This window comes from Manis javanica, unplaced genomic scaffold (assembly GCF_040802235.1).
Source record: "Manis javanica isolate MJ-LG unplaced genomic scaffold, MJ_LKY HiC_scaffold_25, whole genome shotgun sequence".
NCBI classification, from domain to species: domain Eukaryota; kingdom Metazoa; phylum Chordata; class Mammalia; order Pholidota; family Manidae; genus Manis; species Manis javanica.
Genome location: NW_027332171.1, coordinates 270,257 through 297,407, shown reverse-complemented (window position 1 = coordinate 297,407; position 27,151 = coordinate 270,257). Strand labels below are relative to the sequence as shown.

General features: G+C 38.5%; 1 protein-coding gene across 7 annotated transcripts; it reads left to right on the top strand.

The window, feature by feature from the left end:
- Positions 1 to 137: 137 nt before the first annotated feature.
- LOC140847607 (membrane-spanning 4-domains subfamily A member 12-like) lies at positions 138 to 26,864 on the top strand. 7 transcript variants are annotated; one of them, XM_073228315.1, is made up of 8 exons: positions 140 to 340; positions 2,770 to 2,970; positions 4,474 to 4,568; positions 6,656 to 6,799; positions 8,771 to 8,827; positions 10,609 to 10,728; positions 13,769 to 13,889; positions 21,042 to 21,238. In XM_073228315.1, the coding sequence occupies exons 3-8, from the start codon at positions 4,524 to 4,526 to the stop codon at positions 21,074 to 21,076; spliced, it is 522 nt and encodes a 173-aa protein (XP_073084416.1). In that variant the 5' UTR covers positions 140 to 340; positions 2,770 to 2,970; positions 4,474 to 4,523; the 3' UTR covers positions 21,077 to 21,238. The 7 variants fall into 7 exon arrangements, with proteins under 7 accessions (XP_073084419.1, XP_073084416.1, XP_073084414.1 ...); XM_073228313.1 differs by having other exon boundaries at positions 140 to 353; XM_073228314.1 differs by lacking the exon at positions 2,770 to 2,970 and adding an exon at positions 642 to 825 and having other exon boundaries at positions 140 to 353.
- Positions 26,865 to 27,151: the final 287 nt, after the last annotated feature.

Genomic DNA, 27,151 nt, shown 5'->3' with positions numbered 1-27,151 from the left:
GGTTTGACACAGCCAAGAAAGGGTGGCTTCTCTGTCGAGCCACTTCCCCCACTCCTCATCCTGGGATCCCGCAGGCTGGGCGGAGCTCCGAGAGTCGCACGTCTGCCTGGTTCTCGCGCGGCTGCACGCGCAGCGCCTCCAGCAACCGCGCTCTTGGCCACAACCGCAGCGTTGGAACCGCGCGGGGCGGGATGAGGGGCACAGCCGAGGCATCGGCGCCCACCGGACTCCCCGGGCTGAGAGGCCGCAGCCCGGGCCCACCTGCCGGATCGCGCCCCTCGGGCGCTGTACGCGGGCATGACCTGACAGTAGGGGGCTTTGGCCGGGGACTCAGGAGCAGGTCTTTCCCCTTGGTTAGATTTACTCCTAAGTATTTTTTCAAGCTGTTGTAAGGGGGCTTGTTTCTTTCTTTTTCAGAGTGCATTTTTAGTATATAGAGACAAAACTGATTTTTGTTTGTTAACTTTGAATCCTGAAAATTTACCGAATTCTAATGTTTTAGAATTTTTTTTTTTTTTGGTGAAGTCTTGTGGGTTTCTATGTGTAAGATTGTATCATCTGCAAACAGACTATTTCACTATTTCCTTCTGATTTGGATGTCTTTTCTTTTTTTTTTTTTTTTGCCTAATTGCTCTGACTAGGACTTCCAGTACAACATTAAAATAGAACTGACCAGAGTGGGCACCCATATCTTATTCTTGATCTAAAGGAAAAGTTTTCAGCTTTTCAATATTGAGGGAAGTTTTCTATGTGTTTGTCATATATGGTCTTATGATGATGGCACACATTCCTTCTATACCCAATCTGTTGAAAGTTATTATGGAAGTATGTTGAATTTTGTCCAATGTTTTTCCTGCATCTAGATTATTATATTTTTTTTATCCTTTAGTTTGTTAATGTGGTGTATCGCATACATTCATTTTGCATATATTGTACCATTCTTGCACCCCAGGGAGAAATCCCACTTGATCATATTGTATCATTCTTTTAATGTTATTGAATTTGATTTGCTATTATTTTGTTAAGGGTTTTGCATCTATGTTCGTCAGGGATATTGGCCTGTAGTTTTCTTTTCTTGCAATGTCCTTGTCTGGCTCTGGAAACAGGGTAATTCTGGACAATAGAATGGTCACAGAATGAATTTGAAAGTGTTCCCTCCTCTTCAATTTTTTTTTTTTTTTTGAAGAGTTTACAAGGATTCATATTCATTAAATGTTTAGTAGCGCTCACCAGGAAACTATCTGGTCATGGACTTTTCTTTTTGGGAGGTTTTTGATTACTGATTCAATCTTCATATTCATTATTGGTCTGTTTAAATTTTCTATTTCTTCATGATTCAGCCTCAGTAGGTTTTACATTGCTAGGAATTTACCCATTTCAAAGTACCTTCTCACAGAGTTCGAATAATCTGTATGAGTTAATACATGTACAGAACTTAGAAAAGTATCTGACAGCATTAGCATTCAGTAAATGTAACTTCCCTTTCTCTTTACATTTCCTAGGGGAATGGCAATTTTAAAAGATACTATTTTTAAATATACTAGGGTTGCGAATAATCTTACCAGACCCAAAAGAAAAAGTAAAGTTCCTTGGGCCAAGCAGCTTACAGTTGGTGGGACTGTCAGATGCATGGGTTGGTGGTGGAGTCATGGGGCCTGATTCTGCCACCCAGAGTTACTTGTGTCTGAGCACTGGTCATCAAACTGAGTCTCTCTGCAATGAGTCTCTGTTACATCACAGGACACTTAGATCCTTGCCCCTCACATGAATATAGTAAGCTTTCCATTTTGCCTAGCCATCATTGCCTACTCACACCTTTATCCAGCCATTATAATGTATTGACCTTGTTGATTAGAATAATTGGAAATACATGAATACCCTTTTAAACTTTCATTATAATGTGTATAATCCTCAAAGGTTTACATTGTATAAGTAATGGCAGGCTGAGTCTGAGCATTTAATTCTCTTCTATGGGACATTTGGCTAATTCACCACCTTGAAATGTAGTGCTGAACCTATCCTTAAATTAGCAATTGTTTGTAAATAACATTTAGTGCTAATTGCTGCCCTCCTCTTCTACCTGGGAAATGAATGGAGCCCCTGGTGCTCATCAGCTCTTTGATGTCTCTTAAAATAAAAATAACTGCCAATGGTTCATATAGCCCACTCATAATATTTTATTCCCTCTTTCATGTTTATACATATAAATACTCATATATTTATACACTTATTTGTGCTTTAAAAAATGGATATCCACTTAAAGGAAGAAACAAAATATACATATGTGCTCCCCTACCACAAGTCATTTAAATGATCATGATTTTTATTCTTTTCTGGTTACTCAAATTGTCATAACTGACCTAGTGTCTTTGTCCTTTGTGCACTGTCTAACATTCTTGGCAGCATCCTTGCTTTTTCTTTTAAGAGAATGTGCCGCACACATTATTAAGCTTTTCTACAACAAAATACCCTTCTGATTTCTTCTGAAAGAAAATATAAAGAGAGAACCAAGCATGGACAGTAGGGTTGCACCAGAGATTCCATAGTTAGCAAAAGAGCTACTTCTACTGGGCAAATTTTGGGAGCCCAGTTAGAAATGATATTTATTTTGGGGGAGTTGAGTTCACATTAATTTTTATGGTTTGAGACTTTATTGACTACCAAAACTCCCTACTCTATTGATGACATCTAAATTAGTAGAATACAGCTACGTTTCTTGGAAATGAGCCCCTCTTTTGCTGTCTTTGCCACCTTCCCCTATATTAACAGAATTCTCTGCAAAACTGTAGACCCCAATCTGTCATCCAACTACCACCAGAGGGATCTTTCTCCCAAAACTTTATGCCTGCAACTGCGACTTAGAAGGATGGCTTAGTCCTGGCCTTCTCCTTTTGTGGGGGTCACTCCATCCATACAATTTCTCTCCAATTCTCTTTTCCTTTGCAAGCCACAACATCTGTTGGCAAGCAGGTAAGTAAAATCTAGTCTCACATTCTTGCAGACCCTCCTATTCTCTGTGTGTGATTGTTATATCTTCCCATAGCTTCACCAACACTTCATTTCCCCAAATTACATCTTCTCTCCCCACTCTCCTCCTCCATTCCCCAAAGGCATTGGTTGCTGCCATGGTATTAGAGAGTGTTGTTGATGCAATAGCCATAAAATTTCAGATTTACAAAAACAAACATTTGTTTTTCATTTACTGGAGCTTGATTCAATGCAGCATGTAGGCTGTGGGCCTGCTCCATATGTCTTCATTCTGGGATCCATACTAAACTACAGCAAAATCCTGGGGAGTGATATTATCACAACAGAGGGAAATGAGCAGGAAAATTGATAAAACTTGCATCATGAGGTTTGGGCCCAGAAGTGGCAAGTGTCATGTCCCCACACTGCATCAGTCAAAGCATGCTACACGGTATCAGTAGGGGAGGGAGGTATACTCCTTTCTTGGAGTAGAGAAGGGACCCTGCAAGTCACAGAGCAACAGATGAAGATGTATAACTCTCTTGAAGGGAGAGCAGAAAGAAAAGTTGAGGATGATAATTCAAGGGAACATAGCCATTTCTCTGAATCCTCTCCTACCAACAAGCCCTTGGAGAAGGCTACTGGCCACAACTGCTGGCAATTTTATGAAGTTAAGGTTTAGTGCCAATTGCTGTAATTTGCCTTTGTCACAAGCTGTAAGACTCAGCCATTATTTTGGAACATTACGAAATTCTCACTTGATGTACATCCTTTTACAACAGTTTTAAAAAAATGAAGGGGAATTCAGTTTAAAGCTGCAAGTGTAAAAAAGCAGCTAGGATGGGGAACCTAGTAAACATAATGTCCTCATGTAATTGCAGATTAATGATATCAAAATAAAATTAATTTTAAAAAAAAGAAACTAGGATGAGGGAAGTGAAAACTGTCAGAATTTTTAGGGAGCATGCTCCCTCCATCTCTTTACTCTGGGTGTTCCTCCACTCTTTCTCCTGTGAGGTTGAATATGGCAATGCTACTACTTCTTGTCCAAGAGACAAGTCCAGATTAGGATATTGTCTTATACAGTTTCCTGGGAAGGGAAGTATGATTGACTCAGAGTCAGATGCCCGTATCTTGTCCAATGTAGCTACAGCTAGATTGAGAGAAATTCAAAACCAAACATGGCAACCAAGAACTTAAACCTGTGACTCTGGGCATTTAGAGGAGCTTGTGATTCCTAGAAAAGGTGGAAATAATGGGAGTGGGGCACCAATGTCAAAAGATATCTACTCAGCCTCAAAGACCATGATGGCAGCATAAAATCTAAGAAGTGACTCTTTGTTTTTGACAGAAAGTTATTAGCTTTGCAGCAGAGAATAATATCAGTGGGTTAGCACAAAAAAAAAGACTTCTTTCAAGGAAAGTAATGGAAAACTGGGGGCTGCGATACTCAGTGCCTTATCTCAAAAATAATTAGTACTACTTTTTCTTTATATTTCTCTACAGAAAAGGAGTCCTTTCATTCTCTAGAATTGCTATACCAAATCCTAATTAAAATGCCAAGAAGATATGCTCTGAGAATGGAGACCAGAGCATTGGGGGTAAGGACTGAGGGCTACTTGGGTTAATAAATGACAAGTGTTGCATCTTCCCAATATAAAAGAGAAGAGACACTGACCACAACGACAGTGAACTCCCCAAAGGAAAGAAAGCTGTTGAAAGTGCTGTGATGCCAAGAGAGGGAGTGCTGACTGGAAACCTATCACGGACCCACAAACCACTTCTGGGTAGGTCGGCATCATCACGACCTACCCGGGGTTCTAGCAAATACACTCTGGGATTGCTTCTGAGTGTCATAAGCAACGAGATCTGTTTTCATAAATAGTTTGAAACAAGTTTACAGATCATAAATGAGGTGGTCAGGCAATGGGCCCAAAATCAGAAGGGGTTGCAGATACTGGGACTCTGAGCCAGTGACCATTTGATAACACTGCTCTTAACATGCTCTCCCTATATTCAACTCAAGGAGGTCATATTCTAATCAGTGTTCCTTCTCTCACCTCTCTTCAACCACGGAATGCTGCTATTCTCTCTTATATTATCCACCAGTATTTGTGGGGGCTTGAAGCACACTCTGATCTAAGCCAGCAAGATTAAAGCTTGTAGTAGGAAAATTCTAACACATCAAATCTATTATTGTTTCCAGCTAATTGGTAGTTAACTAGCCCACTGCCAGAATGCAAGACACACCTTAATGTAGCAAAACCTCATATATAGTAGGAGCAGTGGCTGGTGGTTTCTCTATCCCCGCCCCCATTACCATGGTGTTTTAGGTCTGGATTGCTCCTTCTCTCCATTTCTGGCCTGGAGGGTGGTGATGGCAATGTGTGTGAGAAGATAAAAGCCTGTCGCTGGCTACCCACTGAATCTCCAAGAAGATCTGCCACCTCAGAGAGAATGAAGGGTTTAGGATCTTCTGTTAGTTCCTCTTACTAAACCCTCCTGGGTCCTTCACTGAACTCAAAGTAAGTTAGAGTAAGTCTGGATAAATGTCCCAGACTTCAGAAAGGAGCCAAAACTGGAGAACATGGCAGTGGTAGACAAGTCCATCCAATCCCATCCCAAATTGTTGTCCTCCCTGTACCAGATCAAGGCAGAAGTCACCAGTAAATGCGTGCTTTCGTGTTGCCTCATGTCAGGGTAATCTTCAAGGAAGAAGATATCACCATCAACAGCCACTTCTTGACTTCACATGATGGTTAATTTTATATGTCAACTTACCTAGGCCATAGGGTAAACTTGGTCACATTATTTTGAGTGTTCCTGTGAAGGTGGTTGTGGATGATAGTAACATTTAAATCAGTGAACTCTGAGTAAGGCATATTGCCCTCCGTGATGGGGTGGGACTCAGCCAGTCAGTGGAAGGCCTAACTGGAACAAAAGACTGCTTCCACGGTTGCAGGCCCCCTCGTCACTGGTGTGTGTGTGTGACCGTACTCCAGCTTCAGAATAAGGACTGGCTCCACTCGTGGCTCCTGAGAACACTGTGCATGAGAATTATAGAAAACCAGGTGTTACTAGAGAGGCTTCCTTCATCCTTTTCTGAACAAAGCCTAGGGCTCTGGTCCAGACTCTGGTTACAAAAGTCAGCACAGGATGTGGGAGTAGGAAGAGCAGAGGGAAATGGAAGTTCAAGTCCCAGCCAGGAGAGGATGAGAGAAAGAAGGCAAAGTCCAAAACTTTGGGTTGGTGATGGGGAACAAGATCCGAACCTACCTGCTGGAACTGGCCTCATGGAACCAACCCACAGGAAGGAGAGGGGTGTCGAGGGAGACTGTGGCAGATGCCCAAAGCTGACAACTCCTTTTAGTCACATGTCCTTCTTAACCAAACAAATAGGCCTGTGCTTTTGACTTAACTAGAACCAACTAGAAAATTAAACGTTATTCCTGAAGATGGCTGTGAAATAAAAACAAGTAATTCCCTGTTTAAACGAATGTGGAGACCCCACCACCCAACTGTGGCCACCCTTTCTTTATTCACCTCGGTCCTCCCTGACACATAATTATTTCCTTGCTGCTTCAGAAATACCATAGTAAGCTGGACATTCCCATGACTTTTCAGTCACCCAAATTATAATTGTGATAGACTTGACTTGTGTAATAATGATGGCTCTCTCTTCTCACAGGCTGTGCAAATAGTTATTGGCCTATTTCATTGTGCACTGGGGACTCTCTGTTACCGTTTGTTTATCGTAGATGAGGACATTGAAGAAACTGGCTATATCCCTGTAATTGTTACACTAATTTACACATTTTGGTCATCACCATTTGTGAGTAAACTGTGCTATTATTGATTTCAAGTCATTTATTTATTTAGTGTTCTAATGTATCAAGTAGATTACTCAAGAGATCAAGCAATGGGCCAAAGACGCAGTCTCTGACTCTAAGGAACTCATTTTACTATGGAAAAACAGCCTTAACAAAATGGTAGGGGTGGTGAGTATATTTGGGAGAAGTCTTCTTATGTTTGTTGCATATTTTGTTAAGTTCCTAGAAAGGGTGGGTTGGTGTGCATGCAGAAAATATGTGGAAAGGGTATGCTTGAAGAATATTACAAACAATGGCTATTTGGGTAATGGTAAGGCTTCTATTTGGCAGAGTGAAAATCCAAAGGTCTAAGCTTAATGTCTAGGGCTACAGAGGTGATTTTTAGAGAGGCCACATAAAGAAAGAGAAAAAGAGAGACATGTGGGTCCCAAAAGGAGTTTGGAGAAATTAAACAGAGATTTCTAAAGTGGATGTTTCAAGTAAGGACATTGTAATAATTCCACAGACACAGTTGCCAAAGTACCCACCAGGGACATGCCCAATTACAAGCCACTACACCAGGAAAGCCCAAAGTCAGGGCTTCCCACAGGTTATTTTTGGCTGTCATTTACAACCAATCCAGAAGCAATTTATCAGTTATGGGTCATTTTATTCATACATTATGTGGCCTCATAGTACAACTGATATTACAATTACATCGAGTTTCCAACTGAAATGAACTAGAAAGTTAACCCAAGGCCAAATTTCTCCTTAGAGGAGAAAAAGTTTTATTAACCTCTTACCCACCCTTTTGTACTTTTCAACCAAAACCAGAGCTTCAGGGGAAAGGTTTATAACCCAGTCCCTGGCTTTATAAAAAGTCCTCTAAGACATGCAACTATAGTAATTTCACCTAGGGGAGGGCTTGGTAATCCATGCTCTGGATGGGACATTTCCTCAGAGGCTTGACATTTACCAACACTAAGAACCTTCTAGAAAGGGATATATGTCATAAAGAGAAATGCTTTAAACTGAAAGAATGCAACACATCATCCATGAAAAAGCACAAAGAAAGGATCTCAAGTCCGAAATGTAGAAGACAAGCTGTGGCAGAAGTTAACCACAAATAGGAATTATTCAATTTTTTATCTTTTGTATATTAGGCACCTTCCAAAAGTGCTTTAGTTCCATTTTATATAATTACCACAACAACTTCATGAGACAGTTATTGATCCGCATTTTACAAATGAGGAAACCAAGCCTTAGAAAATGCAAGTAACATTAAGGGTGACCCAGCAATAAAGTGTCACAGATTTTTAAAAATCAAGCTAAGTTGTTTCTGCTTCTGTGACAGCATCTCATTTTCCTGGGCTTTAGGACTCCCAGTCCGCTTCAAATGAGCCATCCCTTATTAGTTCTGTGAGCAGACTGCAGGCAGGTATAAGATACACCATTGGGGAAAAATAATTAAATTCTTGATATACCAGAAATAACAATCCTTCCAACAGATGCCAGGAGGTGATGACAGCACTTAGGACATGATGTTTGTGGAAGTTAACCTGTAACTCTTCAGATCAAATGCTTTCTGAAACTATTTTCTACTGATGAAATGTTTTTTCCACAGCATTATAGGGGAGAAGCTCTTGCAAGTGAGAGCCACTAGGGATTAATTCCTAATAATTTAGATCATAAGCTTAATAAATGACATATGGAACAAATAAAGTACCTACTGCTCGTTCCTCATAAAATCATTGCGAGATCCCTAAGTCCCATCATCCACACAAAAGTTTCATTAATAACCTGAGACTTTAAAAATACCATTTCATCTCTACAACATCTACACCAGAGAAATAGTGAATTCAGCCACAGAACTGAAATAGTTAAAACTGCTTCAGAGAATTCAGTGATGTGTTAGATTTCACTGGTATTAGGAAAATACTTGCTTAGGGGACCAACAAGAATGGGTGTTTACAGATGCCTGTTTCTATCCCCAGTTCATCAGCTCAGGATCCCTCAGCGTAACAACAGAGAAGAGTGGCACACGATGTAAGGTATGTTTGAATGTCTGAATATTTATATAATTGCCACAACAATCTCATGAGACAGTTATTATTGATCCTCATTTTGCAAATGAGGAAACCAAGAATTAGAAAATGCAAGTATCCTTTAGGGTGACCCAGCAACAAAGTGTCATTTGGGACTGGTTTTTTCTTCATTGAAGTTTTTTATTATTAGTTTAAATCTCTTAATGTGTTAATATATCTATTCAGATTTTCTATTTCCTCTTGAGTCTGTTATGGGTTGAGTTTGTTCTCTGTTCTCTGTTCACTGCAACAAAGAATTGAAAGGCAAAGACAGTAGTAAAGCAGAATAAAAGTTTTATTTGAATACACTCCAACAGAGGACCGGGCCAGAGTCAAGGTAGACTGAGTCAAGGCAAGCTGCTTACTGTGAGGCTTTTTTTATGGGTTTTTGGCAGTGCAGAGATGTCCTTGATTGACAATCTTTGGCCTTGGAGGCCTGAACTAACTGGTGAAATGGAGACATGGGCTGTGCTCTGATGGTTTCTGTGCCTGTCTTCTGATGTTTTCTTTTGTCTGGGGAATGTCTGTGCTTGGAGGCTTCTCATCTGGGGAGTGTCTGGACATTCCAGTCCCTCCTGGTCCTTGAAACTTCAGCTAATTAACTCTGTGGCCTTTTCTGGCTCTCCGGTTTTATCTGCTTAACTCTTTTAGCCCCTTTCAGTGGGCTCCACTGGCCTTCTTCTCCCTCCAGCTGCTTATGTCTGTCCTTCTGCCTAACAAGCCAAATTCAATAATCTGTATGTTTCTAGGAATGTGTCCATTTCATGTAGGGTAATTTGACTGAATAGTTGTTCATAGTCAACACTGTCAACAAAACTTCCTTTACAGCTTTAATCATGGTTTGCTTCAGTTTTTTACCATCTTTATAATGACTGCTTCATAATCTTTGTCTAATACATCTTACATCACCCTCCAGTTCCTGTTGCCTTTTCTTCTGGTGGATTTTATTTTAATTCAATCTCAATTTTTCTGAATGAATCTCAGTCTTTTGACAAACTTTCATGAACCAATGAGGAGATCCCCCAAAATACTACGGGAGCTGCCTGCTGGACAACCAAAAATTAATATGTCCACTTAAGTCCTTTCCTTAGTTGACCAGCATGAAATCACATCCTTCTTCCCATTACTTGAAAAAAAAATTATATATATATTTAAAATATTTAAAATATATATATATATTTAAAATATAACTACCCCTCATACATACATACAGAATACATGAAGCTCCTTCTTGTAGGGGCGCAGCCCCTCTTCACAGTTCATGTAAGACCCTCAGTGCCATTCAAAAGAGTTTGGATGCTATCTTGAGGGAAGCTGGGAACCACGGAAATGTTTTTGTAGTAAAGTGACATAACTGGAGTAGGAGCAACACTGACAAATCCTCCACTTGAGGCTTATCCACATTTATTAAATTTTATTAGATGAAATTGTTTGTCATTTTGTCTCCTCCATTATATTGTCAGCTTCTTGACTAAAATCTTGAGTTTATCCCTAACACAATGTTTAGCATGTTGTAGGGACTATATAATTATTTGCTTAATGAATAAATACCTCGTCTAAAAATTTTTTTAATCCTATTAGGTCTCAGAAAAATCTGAAGCAGAGTCCTAATATTAACCACAGTAAAATTATAGAAAAGCAGATAAAAAATTTCAACTTGAATGTTCTAGGTAATACAATAGACTGACTGCTTCATCAGATCAATTTATGCTGCCCATGACCAGTGTTCTTTGTTTTATCTATTACAGCTTATTTCTGCCATTGTTTTGAACACCATAAGTGCCTGCCTTTCTGCATTTGGTACAGTTATATTAAGCATTGCATGTTTAAGTTATCATCCAGAAAACAATGAATATATTTGGTCACATGTAAGTACCAAGTTTAATAAGTGGATCAAAATTTTAGGTATAAATGAAAAACTGCGGTAAATGATATATGTTAGAGTGAACAAGGCATGGAAAAGGCAAACAAACTTGTCAACCATCTTTGGCACAGAAATATAAAAGCAAACCTTTTCCTCCAAATCTTTGCCGTAGGAATATTAAAAAATCAATTCTCTTCCAAAACTCAGAAACACTAAACCTCAGAAAGAGATGAAATGATCATTATTTGTTAGAAATAAAAGTGATAGAATACCTAGAAAACCCCAAAGACTCACCTGAAAAACTACAGAAACAAATAAAACAACTTAGTAAAGTGGCTGGCACAAGAAAAACTTACAAAAATTAATAAATTTTCTTTACACTAGAAATAAGTACTTAGATATTGAAGTGGGCAAAAAAATAACCCAATCAAAATAACAGCAACATTATAAAAACATAATAAAGGACATAAAATAAGAACTGAATACTTTGAGAAGCTGTATTCTTGAATGCAAACTAACAATATCATAAAATTACAAGATTCTGAAAAATTAATACATAAATAGGATGCAATTCCATTTAGAATCCCAACAAATTTTTGAGAGGGGATGCAATAAAATTACTGTAAAACACATATGAATGCAAAAATAATTACATGAAAATTTCCAAGAAAGTCTAGAAGCCACATAATGATTGGGGAGGGCCAGAAAACTTGATGTACCAAATATTAAAACATGTCATTAGGCAAATGCCATAGTAGTTACACACTGAAAGAAAAATTGATCAAAGAACAAAATTGAGAGTGAGAAATAAATCCAAGTACAACAAGAAACACTATTTGTCAGATAACTTTACTAGTCAATATAGAAAAGACAAAAATAAATAGTATTCAATCCATTAGCTAGCTATCCATTTCAAATAAATTAATAACAGGCCCTACTTGCCCAGTGTATATAAAGAAATCATAGATTAAATGAATGAGCATTAAAAAAAACATTAAATGACAGCATGAAGTACAAAATTGGTATGTTAGTTACAAAAGCAAGAGAAAAAAACAAGAATTAAAGAGGAAAAAGAAACATGTTTCATGTCACGAGTATGGCATCTTTGATATAGTACAGGCTGACCCAATGATGCCTAAAGTATAAAGCCACTGCCCCAGTGGGCTGAGAGTGTGGGGCCACCACCCTGGTGAGCTGAAAGGGCTGGCACCTCCTCAGCTGGCCCAGAGGACAGAGCACTAAGACATACAGAATTAGTCTGAAGCCTTGAAATCTAGAGAAATTTACCCTATTTGGTTTTATTGGTTGAGGCCCATGACCCCTTTTTTCCTAGTTATTTCTTCCTTTTGTTATGGGAGTGTCTGTCCTGGGCCTGTCCTGCCATTATATCATAGAAGTAGATAACTTGTTTTCTGGCTTCACTCGTCCAGATGAAGAGGAATTTTGCCCCAGAATGAACCATACTGAATCTCATCCATACCTAATATAGATAATTTAGATGATGAGATTAGTTGCTTTTTGATTCATGATATTTAGATCAGATTTTGTACTTAAGAGTTGATACTCGAATGGGTCAGAACTTTTGGAAGTGGTAGAACCAGATGAATATATTTTGTACATGGGAAGGACATGAATTTGGGGGTAGTAGTAGAGACAAACTGTTATGGGTTGAATTATGTCCCCCAAAAAGATGCTGAAGAACTAACCCACAGTATTTCAGAATGTGATTATTTGGGAATGAGGTCTTTGCAGATGTAATTAGTTAGGATGTGGTCATACTGGAGTATGGTTGGCCATTAATCCAATTTAGCTGGTGTCATTGAAGAAGAAAATCTGGACACAGACACAAAAGGAAGATGATCATGAGAAAATGCAGGCAAAGGCTGGAGTTACGCTGCTACAAGCTGAGGAACACCTGGGGCTTCAAAGCTGGAAGAGACAAGGAAGAATCCTTCCCCTATAAGCTTTGGAAGAATTATTCTCCTACCAACACATTCCTTTTGCACTTCTACCTTCCAGAATTGTGAGACAATGAATTTCAGTTGTGCCAATCCACCCAGTTGTGACACTTTATTGCAGAAGCCTTAGGAAACTAATATATGAGGCCAACAAATACCCATCCACTCTTCTCCTCTCATGTTCTGAACCAAATGAGACAAGACACAAGAATTGAGCAGATGTAGATAAAACTACCAGCTTTATTTTTTATTATTACAGTTGGAGAATAAGTTTAAAATCTTTAACCAAATGAGCTTGCTGATACCTCCTTTCATGAATTAAACTTTCTACCTAGTTACAGATAAACCATAAGCTGAGGCCAGGCAATTATCAGATGTTGAGAATAACTTGTGGTCATAACCACAAATCATTCTGAAAAAAAGTGAAACCAGAAGGAGCTGGGTTCCTTCTCTCGGAATTACCAGTTAGATAAATCCCTGCTTCTCACATGGGGGACTGTAAGTGAAGAATATTGAGAAATGCCGAAAGCCATTCTTCACCTATTTCTGAGAGAGTAAAAACTCCTACTTTGAGCCATGGTAGAAATGTGTAAACAGAGAATGGTTCCACCAATACATGTAATAATGCTTATAATATATAAGTTAAAAGAAAATAGGACATGCAAATTATACGTGTACTTACTGGAAAAGCATGAAACAGATTGGCAATCAGTCCCATCAAAGGAGAAAATATAAAAAGAGGAAAAAGATGGGCCCCCAGTGCCAAACCCTAAAGAACTCTGTCAACCCATGGTAGTATAGGTTCTCTCTATACTTTTCCTTCCCATGATGTACAAACTAGAAATAAAAGTATCCAATATGTAGGGTTGTTGCTAGAATTAAAGTACTTAATATAATGTGTGGCACATATATAAGTACTCAATAAATTTAAAACATTATTTTGTTGTTATGACAAATACCCCAAAATAATCATACTTGGTGAGACTAATATGATGAATGGTATTTATTCCCTAAATATTTTCTAAATGTTATTCTTGTGTAATACTCAAATGGTTAATTAATGAGGAATATTTGTTTTTTTTTCAGATGGTTGGTGTTATGCTTTTACAATATCTACTGTTCAATGCCATCTCAGAAGTGGCCACTGCAAGCATAATAATCCACTGGGCTATCAAAGCATTATATCAACCAGAACACAGTGAAGAAGGTAAGTCATTTCACTTCTGCCTGGCAGATCAGGATGGGACAGTTTCTGTTAAGAATGCTCTCTGAGGACTCAAGTCTAGCTAGAACTGGAGAACAGTGGTATTGCTTCTGAACTATGATCAAGGGTAGCTAAAAATATGCTAAAATGTCTTCTTACTTGATACTGTATAAAATTGAAGTCAAATAACTTAGGCAGAACTATGTGGGAGAATTATGACTTTTGCACTTGTTCCTCCTAGGGGATTAATAGAGCAAATATATAGACTGAAGAGGTTTCATGGGTCATACCAGTAATATGGGGACACCAAATGCTATCAACTCTGAAGTTCAAATTTAGTTATGAAATGTTGGTTTCCGAAGTTTGAGATCTTCAAATGCCTTCAGAAAATAAAGAGGACACTGAAGAGAGTACTTCTGGAATAGAAAAATAAGAATCTCTAAAAACCTATTCCTCCTTAAAATAAATAAGAATGCTAGCAAACATTGTTAAAATCAACTTTTCAAAACTCCGGAAATTAGTCAAAGATTTGCAACAATCCAATGGGCACTTATTCAAGAAAAATGGCTGAATCTTGGTAAGAACAGTGAGCTCTGTGATATTGTAATTTTCTCTATTTCCATCCCCCTTGGCCCATCTCTGCAATAGCCTTTAAATGAAGCAATTTGTAACCACAGTACCTGTGAAAAACACCAGCTTAACAACCATGGAGGAATGTGTGGGAATGGGATTGGAGTTCCCAAAAAAATTCCATTTCCAGAGAGTTGTTATTAATTTGTCTAGCAGCTGCCTGGAAATCCCCACTGGCAAGACTTTTGTTAATTTGAACTCAGAGCTCCATCTCTGTCAAAGCTTTTTCCTCAGATGTTTGTCAAAACAGTAAGTGGCATTTAACATCACATCAGCCTAAAGCAGAGATTACATTTGGAGAAAACAAAAGGCATACCAAAAACATTAATAGAAACAACTGGGGACTAAGATGTCCATCAGGGACTTTGTAACTTGACAATACCTGAAAATAAAGAAGAATGTGTGATATGCAGGGATGCGTCATGACAAAAAAGACCTGAGAGTGCTCTAATCTCCCACCTCTGACTGACCTGAAGCTGTCTGAAAGCAGGAAGTGATAGCTAAGGCAGAGTTGCAACCTGTCTCCCAGGGCTTTAAAGAATTACCCTGTCACATACACACATGTATGTACTCGGTTTCTGAGCAAAGACTGGGAAATTTATTGGTTCAAGGCAGCTAAGGAAATGTGTATCCAATCATTTAATGACCGCTAAGCTAACAGAGCAGAGACAATGTGGATTGGATTGAACATGCCAATACAAGGCAGAAATTGGCAAAATGGATTGTTAAAACATACTCCAATTAAATGCCGTACACAGGAGACACACTTCAGATTCAAAGACATAAATAAGTTGAACATAAGTATAGAAAACTATATACCAAATAAACAGAAACTAAAAGACAACTGGAGCATCTGTAGTAATTCAGACAAAATATATTTTAAGACAAAAACTGTTACTAGAGATAAAGAAGAACATTTTTATAATGATTTTAAAAAATGGTCAATCTATCAGGAGCACGTAGCAAATATAAGCATATATGCAACCTAGCAACAGAGTCCTGAAATACATGAAGCAAAAAAGTGATAGTTTTGGCAGGAGAAATACAAATATTTAAAAATAATCATTTCAGTATTCCACATTCAATAATACAGTAACTATGCAGAATAGAAAAGGATGAAAGATAACTGAACAAAACCATTAACCAACCAGACTTGACAGACATCTCTAGAACATTTCACCCAACAACAGTGCACACATTCTTAAGTGCACATAGAATATTATCCAAGATAGATCGCATTTTAGGCTATAAAACAAGTCTCAATAAATTTAAAAGGATGGGAATCATTAAAAATATGCTCTTAATGCTTTATATTTAGGAAAAAATTTAACAAGAGAAGTGCAAGACTTGTCCATTGCAAACTAGAAAAATGTTGTGCAAAGAAATTAAAGAAAATTTAAGCAAACAGAAAACATCCCATGTTCATAGACCAGAACATGTAATATTAAGACGGTAGTACTCTCCCAACTAGCCTACAATTCAACACAATTCCTATACAAAAATCTCAGCTACTTTTTATAAGTTTATTCTAATATCCATATGAAAATGGAAAGGGTACAAAATATGTCAATCAATCCTTAAAAAAGAAAGCAAACTACTGTACATGTGTTAGAAAGGCCAAAATCTGGAACATTGATGATACCAAATGCTAGCAAAGATGTAACACATTGTTAGTGAGAATGCAAAAGGGTATAATCATTTTGCAAGATAGTTTGATGGTTTCTTACAAAACTAGACATACTCTTACCATATAATCTAGAAATCATGCTCCTTGATATTTACCCAAAGGAGTTGAAAACTTATGTCCACTTGAAGCTTTCTTCATAATTGCCAAAACCTGGAGCAACCAAGATGTCCTTCAATAAGAATGGATAAATACAATATGAGCCATCCAAACAATGGAATATTATTTAGTGCAAAAAACAAATCAGCTATCAAGCCATGAGAAGACCTGGAGAAACTTTAAATGTATATTACTAAGTGAAAGAAGCCAATTTTAAAAGAATATATACTGTGTATTTCCAACTGTATTACATCTGGAAAAAGCAAAACTATGAACACTTTTACTTTTCATGGAGTCAAAAGATCAGTGGTTGCCAAGGGATGGGAGAAGTGAATAAGCAGAACACAATTTTTAGGGCACTGAAAATACTCTATTGTATTATAATGATAGATGTATGTTATTACACACTTGTCCAAACCCATAGAATGTACAACACCAGAAGTGAACCCTAAGGTGAGCTATGGACTTTGGGTGATTATGGTATGTCAATTTTGGTTAATCTTTGGTGATAAATATACTATTTGGTGAGTGATATCAGTAATGGGAAGGCTACGCATGTGTGGAGGCAAAGAATACATAGAAAATTTCTGTACCTTCCTCTCAATTTTGTTGCAAACCTAAAATTGCTCACAAAAATTTAAATCTTTTTTTATAAAAGACAAAGTTGGAGAATACATGCTTCCCAATTTCAAAAATTACTACAAAGCTACAATAATTAATACACTGTGGTACTAGCATTAAGATAGACATAAAAGTCAATGCAATAGAATCAAGAGTCCAGAAATAAATCCTGAATAAATCTGAAAAAAAAATGACAAAAACAGTTCCATTTATAATAGCATCAAAAATAATAAAATACTTAGGAATTAACTTACCCAAGTAAGTGAAAGACTTGTACAATAAAAACTACCAAACACTGCTGAAAAAATTAAAGAAGACATAAATAAATGGAAACATATTCCATATTCATGATTAGAAGACTTAATATTGTTAAGGTGTCAATACTACCCAAAGCAACATACGGATTCAATGCAATCCTTAAGAAAATCCCAATGATACATACGCAGATATAGAAAAATCCATCCTAAAATTTATACGAATCCAAATAGCCAGCTTAAAAAAGAACAAAGCTCAAAGAAAAAGCACTTCTTATTTCAAAACTTACTACAAAGCTACAGTAATTGAAACAGTGTAGTACAGGCATAAAAACAGACGTGTAGACCAATGAAATAGAATAGATAGCCCAGAAATAAACCATCATGTATATGGTCAAATTCTTGGCAAGGGTACCCCCATTCAATTGAGAAGGGACAGTCTTTTCAACAAATGGTGCTGGGGAAACTGAATATTCACATGCAAAAGATTGCAGTTAGATTTTTACCTTATACCATATACAAAAATTAAATCAACATGGATCAAAGACCTAAATGTAAGACCTAAAACAATAAAACTCTTAGAAGAAAACATAGGGCAAAAGATTCATGACATTTGATGTGGCAATGATTTTTTGTAACTACCGAAAGCACAAGTAACAAAAGAAAAAATAGACAAACTGGACTTCATGAAAATTAAAATTTTTGTGCATCAAAAGACAGTACCAGCAGAGTAAAAAGGCAATCTACAGAATTGGAGAGATATTTGCAAATCATATATGTGATAAGGGATTAATATCCAGAATATATAAAGAAGTCCTAAAACTCAACAACAAAAAGAAAACCAACCCAATTAAAAAATGAGAAGAGGATTTCAATAGACATTTCTATAAAGAAGATATGCAAACAGCCACTAAGCATATGGAAAGATGCTCAACATTACTGATCCGTAGGGAAATGCAAATCAAAACTGTAGTGAGATACCACCTCACACCCATTAGGATGACTACTATTGAAAAACAAAACAAAACAAAATAATAAATGTTGATGAGGATGTGGGAAAATTACAGCCCTTGTGCACTATTGGTAGGAATATAAAATGGTATAGCTGCTGTGGAAAACAATATGCTGGTTCCTCAAAAAATTAAAAATAGAATTATGATGTTAAAAATAGAATAGTGATTCAACTTCTGCATATATACCCAAATGAATTGAAAGCAGGGGTCAAAGAGATATTTGTACACTCAGGTTCATAGCAGCATTATTTACCATAGCTAAAACGTGAGAACCTAAGTTTCCATTGAGAAATGAATGGGTAAGCAAAATGTGGTATATATATATACACACAGTGGAAACAAGTAAGGATTCTGACATATGCTACAACATAGATGGAACTTGAAGACATTATGCTAAGAGAAATAAGCCAGTAACCGAAAGACAAATACTGCATAATTCCACTTATATGAGATAGAATATATAGATAGTTTATATATATATAGAAAGAGAAAGGAAGAGAGTTGTCAAAATTGTAGAGACAGAAGATAGAATGGTTGCCAGGGACTGGGGGCCGGGGGAATGAGGATTACCTTTAGTGGGTATAGAGTTTCAGTTTTACAAGACAGAAAGAACTATGGAGGCAGACGGTGGTGAGGGTTGCACAACATTACATATGTAATAACACTGTGCATTTAAAAATGGCTAGGATGATAAATATGTGTATTTTAACAGTTTTTTTAATTGATCAATATAATACATTAACAGAAAAAAGGATAGAAATAATCACTAGTGACAGAAGGAAACAGAGTGCAATTCACTGTTAATCTTATCTCCTTACCTGAATTCTTTCAAAATATATCATTAATCCCCATCCCCTAAAAAATTGCATATTGTTCAGTCAACCTAAAACTCCACCTGGAGCCAGAAAAATGCCATGTTTGTGGAATCCCTATAGGATAATATGTAGAAGAGAGTGATGGAAAATGAGACTAGAGAAGCAAATTGAGCCAGATCCTAATAGAGCTCAATCACCTTACTAAAGAATTTGGAATTTAGTCTGTATGTACCAGGATGCTATGAAGGCTTTTTAATGGTGCTTGATCAAACTTTGTGGTTATATAAAGTGGCCCCCCTTATCTGCAGTGTTGCTTTCCACAGTTTCAATCAGACACAGTCCAGAAGCAGATGGTCCTCCTTCTGACTAATCATCAGAAGATCAGTCATAGCCAAGCACTGTCACATGCCTAAGTCATTTGCCCCACTTCATCTCATCACTATATCGTCTCAATTATCATAAAAAGAAGTGTGAGTAGTTCAGTAGGAGAGAGAGACCACATTCACATGCCTTTTATACAGTATGTTATAATTGTTCTATTTTATTATTGGTTATTGTTAATCTCTTACTGTGCCTAATTTATAAATTAAACTTTATCATAGGTATGTTTGTATAGGAAAATAAACAGTATGTATAGGGTTCAGTACCTATCTATGATTTCAGGCATCCAGACTGGGGGTCTTGGAACACATCCCCTGTGGATAAGTATGGACTATTATAGTTATTTCCATTAGAATATTTTCTATGGCAAGTTAAAGATCCCCAACTGAAACTGCCTAATTAATCAAGAAATATGTCATCTTTTATAACATCAAGACCCCAAGTGTGGTTCAACTGCTTCAACAGCTCGGTGATATTATTAGTGACCCAGACACCTCCTGTCTTCCTCTGCCATCTTCAGCTTTATCCCAAGGCTGTCTTACTTAATGTTTGTAAGGTGGCCGGGGCATGATGCTTCCTGGGTGACATCCAGCAGGAGAACGGAAGCCTCTCGTCACCTCACATTCACCCAGTTGCCTTGGGCCAGCCAAGCCCCCAACTGAATAATGGCAAAGGGGATTAGATTGCCATGAAGGATGTAGATAAATGCATAGTACAGTATTTTGAGAGAGTCAACCAGAGTGTCCCCGGTCATTCAGCAGAACAGAGATAGATTTGGAGAAGAACAAGTCTAGAGATAGGGATAATTAGATGGTTGCTGCTAGGCCACATTACAGCCAAGTGGTGAGTACCTAAACTTGAACAATAGAGAATAAAGAGAAGAGGATAAATTGGAAAGGTATCAAGGAAGTTTATTAATGTTTTGTATATTGGTTAGGTTCACAGTCAATGTTTACTAGGTAACTAAGGTCTTAGTTTAACTAAAATTAGTTTCATAAATTGCTTATCCTTATTTCAAATTCCTATACAGCTCAGTAACTATTGAACTTAGCATTAAATGATTTGTATTTCACTTGATTATAAAACTGTTCAAAATGTTCATGTATTTTCAGTTTTTTGTGTCTATACTAATACAATACAGTATTCTGCTGTGAACTTAAAAACAAAACACAAAAAGCAAAAACAAGAGTTTTACTCAGGAAAAAAATGACATTGTTCCCATTAGAGTACCTTTTGCAGTTACTCCCCAAAATCCTGTAGACTCAGCCAGATAACTCTCCACTGCACTGGTTTAGATATTTCTCCTTGTGACCTAGAACAGGAAGTAGAGGGCCCACAAGGAATTTTAGGACCCACCAGAGACCCGCTGAAGGTCAGTCATCTAGTGGAGAGTAATATTTTAGTTGAATGTGGTTTTCATAATTGATGGAAACCTCTGATTTCTGGTGGGCCATAGGTCTGATGTGCCTTTGACTCTCCCCCAGAACAAGGGAGGTGCTGTCTTCTCAGTAGGATTTCAACTGGTCACATTCTAGGTGTACATGATTGTTTGTTTGTTGTGGCTGTTGTTTTGTCTTGTTTTGACTCAATGGCTCAAGACAGTTGCTTATTTAAAGAGTATGATACTGATCAATTTGCTATCACTCAACTCACCCCAGGTTCCTCACCATCGGAATCCACTGTCTCTTCATAATTTGCAAAGAACCACTGTGACTCCAGTCAAGAAAAAATATTAACTGTGAATTAGTGAAGAACTCTGTTAATTTTTTCAATAGACATGTAAAAATGCATTCTTGTGAAATCCTTTCCTGTACTTGCTTTTCCCACTTCAGTAAAGGATGCAATTTGATCACAAGTTGACCCTCCTCTTTTTAAAAGCCCGTCTGAGTTCACATGGATAAATGAAGCCAGTCCAGGGGACATGGGAAATAAAGCTGAATGCCCACTTTCTCTCATGCTGATGGATGTTGGCCTGAATGAAAGGACTCCTTTGCCTGAGAGAAGGAACTACTCTGACTTTGGAAGCAGGCACACTGTTTGTAGCATAAGGCAGTGGCACTGTCTCTGTGCTTACATTTCCTCACTATAAAACATAAACAATGGTCCCTAGTCCACAAAGCAGATGCAAGAATTAAATGACATACATCATTAAAAGGACTTAGAACAGCTCTTTATGTCCAGCCATCTCTCAGTAAATTTTTATTATTTACCATTTATTCACTTTTATCATTATATTTGTAGCATGATAACATAGTAAACCAGATGGAATTTTCATATTTTCCAAGAATTAGTGACCAGAGTACACCTCTGAAAGCAGATGTACTCAGCATTCTAAGTCCAAAAAGACCACTTGAGAGCTCGCTGAGAGGTGCTATCCTGGGACAAATTGTGTCTCCAAAAGAAGACACATTGGTGTCCTAACCCCAGGACCTCAGAATGTGACCTTATTTGGAAATTGGGTCTTCAAAGAGGTCATGGAGTTAAAATGATATTAGGACGGGGCCTATTCTAATAAGACTGATATCCCTATAAAACAGGGACATTTGGACAGAGAGACATACACACAGGGAAGACAGCGTGAAGGCACAGAGGGAAAACATTGTGTGAGGATGGAGGATCGGAGTGATGCATCTACAAGCCAAGAAATGCCACAGACTGCTGGGAAGCCACCAGCAACTAGGAAGAGGCAAGGAAGAGTCCTTTTCTTACAGATTTAAGAAGGATCATGACCCTATGAGCACCTTGAATTTGGACTTCTGGCCTTGAGAGCAGTGAAACAGTACATTTCAGTTGTTCTAAGCCACCAGTTTGTCATACTTCATGACAACAGCCCTAGAACACTATCACAGATGCCTTTTCACTATAATGGGCAGTATATTCACCACCTCCTCCCCCAATAAACCTGGAGGGTATAGGCTTATGAAGGGAGGTTATCCTCTCACCTCAGCTTCCCACAGCAGGAGTGTGGCATTGGAATGGGTCTGCTCTCTGAAGCTGAGGGAGAGGAGAAGCAGCTGTAAAGTTTGTGCGTGCCTACAGGAAGAATCCCATTCCCCAGTAATAGCCTTTGAGACCTAAGTGGACCTGCTGAACTTCCAGAACAACAGGACAAGAGCTAACAATGTTAAGGGAAGGCATGGCTGTGTGACCTTGCAGAGGACCATGGCCTACCCCTGGGGTTCATAGTTTCCAAGAGGTAGAAAGGACCCCACCCCTGCCTGCAGGCACCAACACTGGGACAGTGGAAGCCTCAGGTTTCCTGAGAACAGCTGTAGGCTGAGGAGCATGCCTATCAAAGCACTTCAGAAAAATGCTGCCAGCTAAGTCAGTAGGAAGATGAGGCCACACCACAAACGAGGCCTCAAGTGCTTAAGAGAACTGCTCAGAACAAGTGGCTCTTTATTGTAGCCAGGAGAAGCTTCCACATACCCACCTTGATTAAAAATAAAATCTGGAGAAAGAAAGAGGACCATATCCTGACCTAGGGAATAACACTCAGCAAGCAAGAAAGACAGCCACCTCTCCATAAGCAGTCATGGTTCACGAATTTCCTTGGCACTAGCTCTACAAATAAAGGATATAGATGGTGGGGGTGGGGGTGGGGGTGAGGGAGTCCCTCAGCCCTCATACCAACCAACACACAAGACACTAGAGCCAAAAGACTGGCTCACCTGAGTTGGGGCAAGGGGTGATCTTGGACTCAGATATGAAATGGAAAGCTTAAGGGCCTAAATGAGGATGTTTTATCAACCAAAAGGGAAACACTGCAAGAACTCTTCTCACTCTAAGAACTAAAACATCATCGACTCCGTGCATGAGTCTGAGTGCCCTTTCCCAGGCCCTACCCTGTCTTCCCCCAGGGGTTAAGTACTACCCTGAGTGGTCATGATTCTCTGCTCTCTTGTGTGTTCTCTCCTCACATGAACAAGTATTCCTAAGAAAGTGGAATGCAATGGCAGGTGGTCACCAGAGGAGAAATCAGCAGACACAGAGGCCTGCTCATCTACATTTCACATGGGAAGAGTCCAGGTGTTCTGTTTGCTACAGATCTGCAGTTCATAAGACTTATGGCAGAGCCCCTAGACTTTTTAGCTCACCTTCCACTCAAATTCTGACTAGTTAATTTTTTTAACCCCACTTGCCTTTTTTAATGCCCACTCTGATCCTGAATGATATGCACAGTTGAGAGCGGTGATGTGTCTGTGCAGCATTACAAACTTCTTTAGCATCTTCCTAGAAAATGTGCACCTCAATTACTATTAATAGAAGAGGACAGTTCAGACCTAGGATAGACTTTTAGTATTTTGCTGCTTGTGTGTTAGTTCTTGCTGATTAATCTGTATTAGTTCTCACATATGGGTGGGCTTCTCCCCATCCCGCAAAGATACACCACAGCAGTTCTTTGACAAAGGAGGTGGCATCCCATGGTGGGATTCCTGAGGAATGTATGAGAATGTTATTGTTTGTCACAGTGGAGTGGAGGAGGTGACAAGTCACTAAAAGCACTTAGAGAATAGAACCACGGATGCTAGACTTTCTGCAGTGTTTAGGGCTGTTCTTAAAAAAATGAATTGTCTCTGACTTTTGAATGTCATCCCACAGACATTCTTGAAAAGAATAAATCTATTTACAATTATCTGAGCCCAGAATTTAATGAATAATTTTCAGGCTTTATCCTATATCAAAATTTCCAGGAATGTAGCTGCCAAGTACTTTGTTTTACTTGGGACTTCACCAAGAGTGATTCATCATGGAAGAAAAAGGCACTATCACTTGTGGCATTTAAGTCACCAATACAACACAACCATTTCACCCAACTTCAAGCTCTACTACAAAGCCACAGTAATCAAGACAATTTAGTACTGGCACAAGAACAGACCCACAAACCAATGGAACAGACTTGAGAGCCCAGATATAAACCCAAGCATATATGGTCAATTAATATATGATAAAGGAGCCATGGACATACAATGGGGAAATGACAGCCTCTTCAACAGCTGGTGTTGGCAAAACTAGAAAGCTACATGCAAGAGAATGAAACTGGATTATTGTTTAACCCCATACACAAAAGTAAACTCAAAATGGATCAAAGATGTGAATGTAAATCATGAAACCATAAAACTCTTAGAAGAAAACATAGGCAAAAATCTCTTGAATATAAACATGAGCAACTTTTTTCTGAATACATCTCCTCGGTCAAGGGAAACAAAAACAAAAATGAATAAATGGGACTACATAAAACTAAAAAGCTTCTGTATAGCAAAGGACACCATCAGCAGAACAAAATGGTATCCTACAGTATGGGAGAATATATTCATAAATGACATACCTGACAAGGGGCTTAACATCCAAAATATATAAAGAACTCACACACCTCAACACCCAAAGAGAAAATTACCTGATTGAAAAAGGGAGCGGAGGATATGAACAGACACTTCTCGAAAGAAGAAATTCAGATGGCCACATGAAAAGATGCTTCATATTGCTAATCATCAAATGTAAATTAAAACCACAATAATATATCACCTCCCACCAGTTAGGATGACCAACATCCAAAAGACAAGGAACAACAAATGCTGGTGAGGATGCAGACAAAGGAGAACCCTCCCACACTGCTGGTGGGAATGTAAATTAGTTCAACCATTGTGGAAAGCAATATGGAGGTTCCTCAAAAAACTAAAAATAGAAATACCGTTTGACCCGGGAATCCCACTCCTAGGAAATTTACCCAAAGAAGACAAGCCCCCCAATTCTTTGTTTATCATAGCACTCTTTACAATAGCCAAGATATGGAAGCCACCTAAGTGTCCATCAGTAGATGAATGGATAAAGAAGATGTGGTACATATACACAGTGGAATATTATTCATCCATAAGAAGAAAACAAATCCTACCATTTGCAACAACATGGATGGAGCTAGAGGGTATTATGCGCAGTGAAATAAGCCAGGTGGAGAAAGACAAGTACCAAATGATTTCACTCATTTGTGGAGTATAAGAACAAAGCAGAAATGAAGGAACAAAACAGCAGCAGACTCCCAGACTCCCAGAAGGGACTAGCATTTACCAAAGGGGAGTGGTGGGGGAGGGTGGATGGAGATGGGGAGGGAGGGAGAAGAGGATTGAGGGCATTATGAATGGCATACATGGTGTGTGGCGGGGTGGGAGGGTGTCACGGGGAAGACAGAGTAGCACAGAGAAGACAAGTAGTGACTCAGTGCCATCTTTCTACACTGATGGACAGTGACTGTGATGGGGTGTGGAGGGGGACTCAATAATATGAGTGAATGTAGTGATCAGAGTGTTGCTCATGTAAAGCCTTCATAAGATTGTATATCAATGGTACCTTAATAAAAAATATATTTTAAGCAAAAAAAAATACCTTTACTAATTACTTCAGCACTAGAAACTCCTTTCTTTTCGGGAGAGTGGAATCTAAGCCTTTAAATTTGAGAATTCTAGAAATCTATACAGTTAACTGATTAACCTCTGTATGCTTTGTTCACATTGCTCACTTTCTACACAATGTTCTTTTTCTTTGGAAAATATGTAGGTCCTATAGATATGATGCTTTTGAATCAAAAAGAGTGATGTCTCTGCCAGCATTCTGCATCTTCCTGGACTCCCTACTCTCAGCTGTCAATTCATTAGAGTTTTCACAAGAGGGAAAATAATTTGCTCTAACAATGGAAACATAATTTTTAATTATTGGGTGAATTGGAGATTATATGAACTTCTTTTAATCTGGAGAGGAAATTTTTTTAAAGTACCTATTCAATAGAAAAAAAACAAATTCCCATAGTTGCCCTGAGCTTTCCATGAGCCAGGCCTTCTCCAGGGGAGGACAGTCATCATTGTATTTGTTTATTACAGCCTTGTGTTAATTTGCATAAGTCTTAAATTGCAAGATCTTCCTTTCAATCAAGCCACAAGTCTTAACGTTTGCCTCCATTTAGGGAAGGGTGCCAAAGAGGTAGACGAGTCCCCACCTGCCCACCCAGATCCATTTTCTGTGCCTCCTGCAGTCAGGTAACTGGTGAGATTGAGATGGAGCAGTCACATGGGATAACTTGAGGGACATTTAATATAGGGGCTTTCTACAAAATGTGGGCAGTGTGGAGAGAAACCCAAATAATAGAATAATATCTCAAAATGATAAAAGCAGAAGCAAATCAGAATCCTCTGAGCCTGAAAAGGCAAGAGAAAGAGTGATTCCTCAGACATGCAGAGAAGAGAGTCACGCAGAGAGATTCACTCTGACAGGAATTGTGACCCTTGGCCAAGGGACCCACCAGCCCTTGGCAACAGCACAGGGAAGAAACTGAGAGAATAAATAATTTGCCCTTTCTTCTCTCTTCCAGTCTCCTAATGAGTGTCCTGTTGTTTGAAACTTATTGGAAGCCAGAGAACAAGGATGTCTGTTAATGAAATCCGTGTAAAGATTCGTCCCCAGGGACACCATAGACTAGAGAAGGCTGGAGATGTTACTAAAAACTGGTCCTTGTCGCTGAAGTCAAATCACAAAGTTTAATGACAAGGTTTAGAGGAAAGCAAAGGAATGGTTTATTAACTTGCCAGCAAATGAGGAAATGGCGGGCTGGTGCCTTGGAGAACTGCTACCCCTGCGGCACAAGCAGTTAGTGATTTTCAGGGGTAACTGGTAGGAAAGAGGCGGTGGTGTTCTGACTGCAGACATAAAGTAGCAACTTGGCAAGGGTCCGCGCAGACACTCTTGGGCTAATTCAATTGTTTTTTGTTTTTCTTTTTGG